The sequence below is a fragment of the Candoia aspera genome, chromosome 2, assembly GCF_035149785.1.
Source record: "Candoia aspera isolate rCanAsp1 chromosome 2, rCanAsp1.hap2, whole genome shotgun sequence".
In the NCBI taxonomy this organism is placed as follows: Eukaryota; Metazoa; Chordata; class Lepidosauria; order Squamata; family Boidae; genus Candoia; species Candoia aspera.
Genome location: NC_086154.1, coordinates 145,365,057 through 145,377,154, shown reverse-complemented (window position 1 = coordinate 145,377,154; position 12,098 = coordinate 145,365,057). Strand labels below are relative to the sequence as shown.

The 12,098-nt window shown below is 39.7% G+C and overlaps 1 protein-coding gene across 1 annotated transcript in view; it reads left to right on the top strand.

Moving 5' to 3' along the window:
* The window catches only part of GMIP (GEM interacting protein), a 59,618-nt gene that overhangs the window by 13,129 nt on the left and 34,391 nt on the right, over nt 1-12,098 (top strand). Inside the window, exons 3-4 of the mRNA XM_063292971.1 lie at nt 9,178-9,271; nt 11,872-11,947. Of these exons, the coding sequence (XP_063149041.1) occupies nt 9,178-9,271; nt 11,872-11,947 (170 nt within the window). The remainder of the gene's footprint in view (nt 1-9,177; nt 9,272-11,871; nt 11,948-12,098) is intronic.

Sequence of the window (12,098 nt, the reverse complement as noted above, 5' to 3'; positions counted from 1 at the left end):
TTAAAGCCAGGTTTGAGAAACACTGCTCTGGAGATCTCCAGCATTCTCAGTTCTGTAGCTGAAGCTTTGCCATTCTTCCTGAGCTATACCTGAGCCAGAAGGAAATATGCTCTGAAAACATGGCAGAAAAGGACAGAGGGCTGGTTCTAAGCTGTGACTGATACCAAAGCCCCAAAGGCTTTACTTTTAAAATGGGACGGTTATCTTACATTCACTGAGAATATGATACTGGCAGACAAGGGTTTTTTTGGAGGGGGGTAGAGATTGTTTTAATTTCAAAATAATCTTTCAGATAAATACATTAAGTACTTGGTACTTAAAGATTAGAATGATATAAGAGCAGGTGCAGAAAAGTAGCCTTTGAATGTAAGCCAATGCACTTTGCTTCTGTGTCAGCCTTCCCAGGTGGATCAGACAGGAAATATGACCAGATGTGCTAATTCTACTTTATTGTAAGGCTACCTTAGCAGAATCTTGCAAGTCTGAAAGTACAAATCCCTCGCCATTTCCTTTATAGACTGCGAAGTTAGGGATGGTCTCTTCTAGGCTTCTTTCTCTGCCCATTATGCAGCTGTGGGCTATGCCTTCTCTTATCTGTCCATTCCCTACGCCCCATCTCTCAAGGTCTTTCTCACATACCATTACATTCTGTTTGGGTGTTACTGTTTTATACTTTGTTAAATTCAAGACATTTCATGTTTGGCATATCAAGTATTTGACATATCAAGATGCCCAAATACTATATCAGGAACAGTTGATTTCTGTTTTCTAATAAGTAGCGCAAATCAAGACTAATTTGAAATTTCTTGATGTCAAGCTATTTGAGGCAAAATATTAGCCTCAAATGGCCCATCTTCAAAATGTACTTCCTTTTTTATTTATTTGAAATATAACAGTATGTTTTCATAACCCATCATCTCCCTATTATTCCAATAGACAGATGGGGGAACTGAGCTTTGGATTCAATCTCAGTTGTTTATTTGTAAAATACAGATGCTACATTGAAACAAACATGTTGTGGAACTGAATGTAAAAATTATAAGAAGAAAAAGGAGGTGCTTTCCTTTCTGTGTTAGATGGACTGAGTCTTCAGATCATTCTTACATAAGCATATTTATAACTCCTGCTGGCTTGATTTCCAGAAGACAATAATCCAAGACCAAAGGTGCCATATTGTGGCTTAGCACTGAATCATTGTAATTGGTAAATTACAGATTATGGAGTGGTTGTTGTACAATGCCAAACTAATTTAATCATAGACATCATGGTTATACAAACCATAGCTTAGCAAAATGTGTCAACCAGATTGTAGATACACTCACACAATGTTCAACCAATATACTATATAATTCTTGATCTTAGTTCAGACCAGCATTGGACTACATAAGAATATAGGCCTGAGTAAAACAGACCACAGCTTTTTCCGAATGGATGTTTTTACAGTTAATTTGTGCTCGGCAAGAAGGCAGAAGTTCAACTTCCTCTTCTACTCCCTCTTACCTCATTTCACAGAAAATATCAGAGAGTTCTAAAAAAAAAACCCAGCATCTTTCCACCATTAGAACATTACTTCCAGTTCAGACCTGACACATTCAGAATAATGTTGACACTGGCAAACAAATGAATTCTCAGAGAATAGCACAGAAGGTTGATTCCCCTATTTATATAATTCTTATAAGGGTGAAAATCCTTCCATGTGCAAATGAATGTAGATTCCATATATGGGTCCTGGTATAAGAAAATTGAATAACCATCAGACATTACCATCAAGAAGTTTAGGTGTTCATTTCTATGCAGACATTAGGGATATTCTTTAAAAATAAGGCAATTTCTGACAATTCACTAGTAGATAATTTGCCCAAGAATAAGATGGAAAGCACCAACAAATAAAAAGTCAAATTAAGCTATTTCATGATATTCTCTCAAGATTCTTTGCGGTCCTTGTTTTAACTTCAAAAATGGTGCTTAATGTGGGGATTTGGCAACAGTGAATCTTGGAAATCAGTAGGTACATGATCATGTCTAAGGAAGATTAAGATGGAAATATGAAAACTGAGCCAGGTTAAAAATATGTACCACTGTATGGACAGAGTAGAAGGAATGAGAGACTGTGGAGATACTATGGTTTGAGTTGCTTGAAATTGCATATAGCAGGTACAGATGAGAGTAAGTCCTTTGTGTGTGTGAGAAAGAGAGATTTACAAGAATAAGGAATAATTTCAGAATGCCAGCCCTTCCTTTCAAGGTACAGGCAAGGAGTATATTGAAATACAAAAAGGAAACATTGAATTAAACATTTAAGAACTCAACTCTTCTTGGTACAAGAACCTACCTTTCTCTGGCAATAAAATACTATCCATGTTATAAACTACCTTCCTTGCTTATGTAATTTATATTTTTGCAACTATACTTTCCAAGTACAGAACTTGATACAAAGAACAGCATTTTGCATCTTAGTATTTCAGCTTCCTTTCCTTCCATTTAATATGTCTCTGGTCCTCATATTTACAAATAGCAGTGGAAGCTTGAGGATGCAATTTGGGAAAATCTGAAACAAACAAACAAACAAACAAACGTGTATACTGCCTGACTCTCAATGACTCTGGGTGACTCACAGCAACCCAACAACTTTCTAATAGCAAGATCTGTAGGAATTTCAGTACCTGCAAAACTATTTATTTCCAGGAAAAAAGAAAAAGAAAGATGCTTGAAATCAGTTTGGTCAACCATGCAAGGTCACAAGGAAGGGCAAACTATCTTTCAAAGCTGCCCTCCAAGATTTGGCATTTCTTTATCGTAAGAAGCAATTTTGTGAAGACAAAATTAAACATAAGCCCCATTGTTCTTCCAGTTAACATTCATTCTGACAATTTGCATAGTTCTACAGGAAGGCAAGGAAGAGGTAACATCCAGCTGGACCAGAAGGTCTTAGAGAAGTGCTGGCTTTTCTTCAGTCCGATGAATAAGCTTCCCACTGCTGCTTGATGAAGCAACACTCTTAAGACAACCACATCCTGTTTCTGGGGGAGAGGAAAGGAAAACATGAAGATTCTGCTCTGTTAATATCATAAGCTCATGACTGGTAGCGTTTTCTAAATTCTACCAGTACAGGCTCCCACTTCTGTCTGCTGCGTGAGCAATCAGGTCAGCCAGAGTCACAGATCATTCTAGTTGGTTTGATTTTGGGTTTATGGTTTAGCATGATGTGTGAACTATGTGATGATGGATTGATCAACAAACTACAGTTAAAATAAAACATGGCTGTAAACTTTCGTCAACAAATGATAGTGCATAATTATGCAACCATCATCCTCTTTATTTTCGTCATAGACCAGTATGTGTGTATGTGTATGTATGTATGTATGTATGTATGTATCTACCTACCTACCTACCTACCATTCCAGGAATAAGAATCTAAGTTATAGAATAGCAAATTAATAACAAAGTTATAACGATTATTAACACAAAGTGGTAAAACTTAATAACACTAACTATAAGAATCCTACCCGTTGTTGATATTAGAACTATGAAGACTAAGACAAATGCACGTGCTGTCTTCCGGTGCATTTAAATTCTGATCTTCTGTCATGGGACACAATTTAGGATTTGCAGGCCTTCTCCAGGTCAAGTGCTGCAGTTCATGCAGGTGACAAGGAAGTAGATCCTGGCTATTAGATGAGATTGCAGTTGGCTGCATACACATGATTGCCTCTTTCCCTCAAGTTTTATTTTAATTACTTACACTACAAATGTTAAAGAAAGTGTACGAAGCAGTATATGGAAATTGCAGAAGCAATGACAGAAAGATTTATAATGTTATTGGTGTAAATTAGCTTTAACTAGGTTGTTCCTCCTCCTCCTCCTCCCTCTAATTCCATTCATTTAGTATTTCTTACTCCTTTTCTGTGTTGCTTACGTCAAAAGGAAATACATAGGGATCTATGTATGATTGTACATAAATTCTATGTGATAGCAGAGTCAGCTTCAAGCGTTGGGAGAATTGGGGCTGGAAATGGTGCCATGTAGAAATGTTCTAAGATGAAAAGGAAAATTCATCAGAGGAACAAGCTATGAATAGAAACAAAAGAAGCATGGCCCAAGAATAAGTGAGCGGATTTGATAAAACAGATCTTTTCTCGTTAATCTAATCTATTGAATTATGGAAAAAAAATCCGAAACTATGTTTTCGGTCTTTGTGAAAGTACTTCATGTCCTAAATTGGAGCTTTTCTCTCAGCCTGCCCCTTTTTCCTTATTTTTGTTTAACGGAACACGCAGCCAGAAGAGCGCTGGCCTTATGAAGTTGCCATTGTAGTACATTTTACTGGGTTCCAGGAATGGTATTACTATGTTAAGTTTTCAGTTTTGTAAAAATCTCAGTGGACCAACAAGATAGAAAACCTGTCAAAAATATAACATTCCATTTTAAGTGTTTGCTACATTGCTTTGTTTGTGCTGTCCTTTACATTGCAAAATATTTCATAGACAAAATAGCCAGGTGGCTCAATCGTTGTTGCCACACAGAATGTTTGCAATTTAATAGAGTGCTAGTTTGTGGAAACTTCTTTCAGCTTCTGCCACTTTCATTGGGGGTGTGCAAAAGCAGCTCTATGGACATTTTGCTGAAAATGAGTAAGCACATGAGATGTTTACCCACTATATTGGTCCTATAAATTACATCAGCAGCACTACTTCCCTGCTTTGTTCCTCCCCATCTATCTTCTGTGGAACTCTTTGGGCCTTTCCTCATTTGCATCTAGCCATCCTGTACTATAGTAGAAACACAGCCTGATAATTTCTTTATTGTGTTGTGTCCCAATAACAAGGAGGCCAAATCTTGTCTTTGGCTTAGGAGGGAGACTGGCTTAAGTTGTCCTCAGCCATTCAGGTTTTATAGTGTTTCTCCCCTTAAGTGCCTACAGGTAGTCCTCGACTTATGACCACAATTGGGTCTGGAACTTCCATCGCTAAGTGAGGCAGTTGTGAAGTGAGTCATGCCCAATTTTACCACCTTTTTTATCATTAAGTAAATCATGTGGTCATTAAGCAAATCCAGCTTCCCCCATTGACTTTGCTTGTTGGAAGTCATCTGGGAAGGTCGCTAATGGCAATCCCATGACCCCGGAACACGGCAACCGTCGTATATACATGCTGGTTGCCAAGTGCCTGAATTTTGATCATGTGACTGCAGGGACACTGCGATGTTTGTAAGTGCGACGAATAGTCATAAGTCACTTTTTTTAGTGCCCTCATAACTTCAAACGGTCACTAAACGATGGTCATAAGTTGAGGACTACCTGTACAGTATTGGCAACTTAAGCTACTACAGCCACACCATCTGCCCTGGGGTCCTGGGAACTCTCTTCTGCCACCATTCTTTCATTTTTTTTTTTCCTCCGGAGGAAAGAGCAGGACACACTATTAGCTGTCCCTGTAGCAGGAATTCCTTGCCACTTGCTGAACAGCCTGTTGGCAGCAGGTAAAGCAGGAAACAGCATTCTCAAAGCAGGGGATTTGAACTCTCCCACTCTTGTATTATGAAACTTCATCCAGCTGATCAGGTGTTTGGTAGACTTCTTTTGACTAGAGATGTAGGGTCCTGCAGTTTTGAAAGAGCACTAAACCTACTGTCAAAATTAGCCTCTTCTTGTTTTCAGCTCTTCCTGCTTTACCAGGCAGCTTATTCAACCCATGATCAAAGGCAATACAGGCCGGATAGAGATAAGGAGTGGAGGTGACAAATGTTATGTTGGTACAGGTGTATCTTATTTCCATTGAGCTATTAGTTTGGTCGTTCTGGAAGATATCTGGGCCTGCCCACACCATCACTGCTTCCAATAACATTCAAACTCCGAAGCAGTTCGAAACCCACCTGCTACCAACAGAGGAGAAAAGAGGAGAGACTCAACCAGGTCTGGAAAGGGTATGAGAGCTACTTAAAAATACTTCTTTAGGGAGGAACATCAGATCTGATTGAATATCGATGTCCGTAAGGCATTACTTGATACTGCTCACTCATGCCCTGGCATGTGAACATGAAGTAAAGCCCTCATATAGCCTGTAAGATTCTGGCATGTGGCACTTTTATACAAGGATTCTATGACAGTTTGAAAGCAGCTCCAGGTCTTTGTGATGTCACAATATTAGCTATGTTCCAAAGCCAAGATTATTTTTGTTTCAGCTGCAGTGTATTTGAAACTGTAGCAGAATTGTGTGTGGGCTCGCTCTCTCCCTCTCCACCCTCATCATGGCTTTGTGGAGTCTGTTTTCCCATTTGCAGGAACTCTTACCTCACCAGTCTTCCTGGGCTTCAAAGGGATAGATGGCTTGATACTTTTTCAGGTCCACCTCACAGAAATCACAGGTATCCTTTGGTAGGCAACCAGACAGATGCGTGCAATGTGAAGGAAGGATGTGAATGGTGTGAGTGTGGGTGTGGGTGCGTTTATGTTTGCATATACAAAATGTACTTTTCTTTCTCTTTTCTATGGAGTTGCAGATGAGGAGGTTTTTGTTACTCCTGCATTCTGGACTAGTTGGGTGGTCCAAGGACAGTCCCAAATAGAGTGCATTTCAGTAATCAAATTGAGGGCATGAGTGACTGTCTGAAGGGCCTCCCAACCTAGGAAAGGGTGCAGCTGGTGTACCAAATGAAGCTATGCAAAAGTCCTCCTGGCCACAACTGCAACCTGCATATCAAGCAGGAGCTGTGAGTCCAGGAAGACCCCAGATTGCACACCATTCTTGAATGGGGAAGTGCTACCTCATCCAAGGTCAAAGATGGAATATCCCCAGACCTAGGTGGCCCTAACATCCACAGCCACTCATGCTTTGTAGGACTGAGCCAGAGATGGTTCCTCCCCATCCACAGTACTATTACTGTGTATTAGTAGTACCAGTATTACTACTATGGAACATAGTTACTCTGGAATACAGGTAATCCTCACTTAACTACCCTAAGTGGGACCGGCAACTCTGTTACTAAGCTTAGCGACAACAATTCCAGCAATCCCAGTTGTTATCGTTGTGCGAATCCCACATGGTCATTAGGTGAGGACCCATCTGGATCCAAGCCATTCTTGGAAGAAGGTAAGGGACTGACTCCACTTCAACTGTCCCCATCCACCTCTCTCCCCCTCCCATCTTGGCTGCCTGCCTACCCGCCACCAGCTGCCCCCACCACCCAGCCTTGCCCACCATACCATCCACTGCATCACACGCCACTACCAGCCTTCTTTCGCACTGCCTTCTTTCATGCCGGCCTTCTTTTGTGCGCTGGCCAGAGCCTCCTTTTGCGCACCAGCCAGGGCCTCCTTTCATGAAAGAAGGACTCAGCTGGCACACAAAAGGAGGCCCTGGCTGGTGCATGAAAGGACCCCCAGCTGCCATGCAAAAGAAGGACCAAGCTAGTAGTGGTGCACAGAGCACCATGCAGCAGACACTCGCTTGTCATTGGATAAACTGACTTCTTTGATTAGAGAAAGGACAATATCTACATTTATTGGTGACTGGAAACCCCTTATGGACTTTTTGCATAAAAATGAACTTGTGATTTATGGTTTTGATGATTAGACAGGATGGATTATAAAAAGAAGAGAGTCATGATGTATCTTTAGAAAGAGAGGTTAAAATATAATTGTACTTATAACTGTCGTGAAGAATATCGGAAGCCGCCTCTTTATATCTTTATATTTTTCTCTTTGTTTCTACTTTCTTCTACCTTTTTTATTGTACTTTTAGTTTTTTTCTTTTATTTCTCTTTCCTTTTCCTTTTCCCTGTTCTATTTTAATTTGTATTCTTATTATTGCTGTTAAAACTTTCAGTTAAAAAAAATATAAAATAATTTTAAAAAGTAAATGTGGGCAGACCTAATTTGTTCACATGACTGCGGGGTGCTGCAGTGGCCAGAGTTTTGAGGACCAGTTGTAAGTCCTTTCATTCAGTACCATCGTAACTTTGAATGGTCGCTGAATGAATGGACCTTAAGCGAAGACTATCTGTGGTGCTCTTCTAGAAGAGCACTAAAACCATGCTCAAAAGCAGCCTGAACTGCTGGTAGGGGTGGGTGAGTGATGCTGTGAAACACTAAAGAGAAAGCCATCTCTCTCTCACTTCACTGTGCAGCCCCCTCCCCGCATTGGTCAGCTGCTATTCAATCTGACTGAAGTTTTTTTGCTGGGATTTAGCTTAGAGACCTGGCAATTATAGGGGGAGAAGATGGTTTGAAAGCACTGGACTCTTCCACTGCCCAAAGCAGAATGGCCCTGGAATGCCTAGGGGAAGAGGGGAGGGGAAGTCCATGCATCATTCGAAGTGGCCAAAAGGAGCTGATCTGATCTGATCTCCTAAGGGTCACCTGATTATGACACTGACTGAATGGTCAGTGAAGCACATTAGATTGCACCCATGAAAAACTATGATCAGTTATTGCCAGTTTAATAGGAAAACACTACAAGAGCTAAGGACAAGTTTAAGCTACTTTAGGTATGGGTTGGGGATGAAATAAAGGCGTATGAGGATATGACAGAAAAAAGGAATTGCCAGTGCATGTTCATGCAGTGGCTTGGTGCAAGTGGGGAAAGACCTTAGGTATATGCCAGGCAATTGGCATTGTGTATGGTCAGCCTTTCTTGCAAACTTCCACAACTATTTTTTCCTAATCAATAAATGATATATTTATTCTGAACAGAGTTCCAAAGTAGCTGTATAAATATGGTTTCCATCTATTTCCAACTGGACTTTTCCCTAAGCCACAGTAGGGTTTGGAGGACAACCAGCATGAAGGATTGAAATAGATTTCAACAACTTTTGGTCTGAAAGGAAAGTGAGGCCCTTGTGCAATTTTTCACGGCAACAGTGACCTTGATGTTTTATGTATGATTAAGTTCGGTACTTCACCAGGGTATCTTCTTTCATCCATCCCTAGTGGAATAACATTTGCCAGTAGATCGAATTTCCTCTCCTTCCCAAATCTGCGTGCCACATTCTCCACAAATCAGTTCTGGAGCTTGTGGGTGACATTCTGAAATTAGTTTAGGGTGTATGGAGGAATGCAGCAGGAAAGAGAGCTAAGCAACAGGAAGTTCCATTGCATCAGTGGAAATCCATATAATGTGGTACGTAACCTATTGCTTGAACTTGCTGAAATTTCTCTTTAATTTCTTATTTCTTGTTCAGATCTCGACAGCGAAGCAAAAGGAACTGAAAACAAGAAACGCTATAGTGAGATTTTCCGAAGTTTGGATGCCCTCGAAATTTCACTTGGAAATGCGTGCGTATCTTATTTCATTGTGGTCCTCAGCGTGCACTAAAGATATTTCTTAATGCTGTTGTGAATGTGGTACATGATGGTGGGGAGGTAAGTTCTTGTAACCTGAATGGTACAGGCCATGAGGCAATACCCAGCCCTGTGGGTAGTGGCTCCTAGAAAATCAAGCAGCTACAGACTGGAAATATGCTTTAGAACTGACACCACCATAATTTTACTGAAATTACATATACAGAATATTATATTTTTGAAAGATACAAAACCAGAAGATGTTGGAATTGGAGGTGATGATAGAGATAATTGGTGCTATGTTGTACTGTACAGTACAGATGCATGTACAATGTTTAAGGAGTAAAATATTTTATACTAGTCGCTGCTCTGCTGCCATCCTTTTGACATAGGCCAACTAAATGTATATAAAGAGCAAACTGTTAAGCATAATTTAAATGTCCTGCAGTTCAGGATTTAGTGGAGGTGAGCAGCAGTGTGTAATAGTGATTTACTACCAGGGCTGACTTCTGCAAGGAAGTGATATTCTCTCCTTGACCTTGAGAAGTGTTTCAGTCAGAAGGATGCATCAAGACTCACACACATTCTGAATGACAGGACATGATTCTCTGCAGAGGAGCATGCTGTACCCTTCAGTTGAAAGAAGCCTGCTAGTGGATCCTGAACATGATTTCAATTATACATGTGCATTAAAGTCATTTGAGTACATGACGTACTAGTTGTTGTTGTTGTTGTTGTTATATACTTCTTTGGGGCATGCATACACTTGCCCAGCATTTTCAATTCCTCTATCTTTTGCTTTGGGCAGAGGAACCAACAAACCTGCCTAGAAGCTGCTACTTATCACAGGAATGCAAGGCTGTATGCTAGATCATGGTCCTTTTCAGCCCCATCTGCTCTCCACTGGGGTAGAGTTTGTGGTGGCTCACAAATATAAGAGTTATTTATCGTCTTGGCTTATTGGATCATGTGGTCTGCTATTCTAGAGATGTCTCCAAGCCTGATACATCCTTCCCTAACCTACGCTGTCTAGATATTTGGACTACAGTTGCCATTATTATCACCCAGCCTGGATAAAGACCTAGTTGGAGAAGATTGATTTAGCATTTTGGAGGCACCAATGAGTGACAATTTCTCATTTCCAGTCACATATTAAGACAGTGTACAACAAAAGCATAGTCCTGTAACTGCAGGAACTAGGAATTTGAAAGTGTTTGCCATGTATATTTATAGTTAGAGAAAATGTAATAAACCACTGTCATACAGTTTCATTTGGAAAGGTAGATGGTCATGCAAGACCTTTTTAGTTTCATTCTTTTTAAAGTAAATGAATGCATATTTGCCCAATTGTGCAGGTTTGAAATAAATTGTATGGTTATTTACAGCTGTGCAGGTGCACATTAGGTGCATAGTAAAAATTAGGTCACTCCCCTCCAGAAATGCTGACCCACCACTTTTGTCATTAAAGGAATGAAGGACTATCATATAAGTTTCCCATCCTCAGATGCCTTTGCTTGCCTCCGATCAAAGGGAGGGGAGGGAGAAAGTGCTATAAACCTGTGTGTACAGCTTTGAGCTTATTGCATTCTTAAGATTTGTTATACAACATACAAAATTTAGAAGCACATGGAACCGTCATTCAGCCAAATGAAGTCATTGAAAACTGCATTTGAGGGGAAATTAGTATCAGGGTGGATTGACCTCTGGTTAAAATATAACAGCTTGGTTAATACTTCTCTACCCAGACCAGTATCCCATTTTCTCCAAGTGTTAAGACTGAAGCCCATGAGACTTAAAATATGGGGAGATCCTTACATAAATGTCAGAATAATGACATTAGGAGAAAGTATTCTATATGGGCAAACAGAAGGAAAGTAATCACAGATGTTTCTAAAGTAATAAAATCAGCTATACGTGTTCTGTGAAAGGATGCAAAAGCAATTCGGTATAGTAGAGCTTGATTAGATTTGCCTGGAGTTGGCAAAAATACATCTAGGGAATAATAAGGAGGTAATTAAGGCTCCTTGATTCACATACAAATTTTGTCTTTATCATAGCAGCTTCTTTAGTCAACTATTCCGGATAGTTTTAACTTTAATGACAAAAGTAATTGTCTATTAAGTTAAGGGTTAACTACTGAAGTTAACTTTAGTGAATGATTATTCTTGTCTACATTCTTCAAGGCAGGCCTTTAAACTTAAGAATGAAGCACAGCTGGGGATGACTTCATATTAGGGGCTGGCAAATATGTTTTTGCCATTGTATGCAATTATAGCAAAGCATCGCCTCAACTCCTGCTGAGACTCCTTGTGCATTATACTTAATCAAAACATGCAGCTGTCAGATACACCTTGTACTCTTTTGGTAGTGAGTTAGAATGGTTCAAAACTTTTTGGCTGTTGAGGTGAAAAGAATCCTAGATGATAATATTGTAAGTATAATAATAAGTATAGAAAGAGTATATTAGGGCTCAATTCTACTTTCCAACTTTGCATGATGGTAGGGGCTACCCAATGGTGTTTTGTCTTAATGACGAATAATTCATTTTGCCTTTTAAGTAATTTCTCCTACTGATTTTTTTTTCTAATTTTTAGGGCAATTGAAATGTTTAGTGATGATGCTGATGACAACAGTAATGGATCTTCAAACCCACAGCCCGAAAAAGTACAGGTAGAATTAAAAGTGATCTTGAGTAATAATAATAATAATAATAATAGCAGCAGCAGCAGCAGCAGCAATGTTTGCTGCTTAGGTTTGTGCCATCTGAGAAAGAATAAATATATATTCTTCCTTTGCATGATAAATACTCTTACAAGATCTA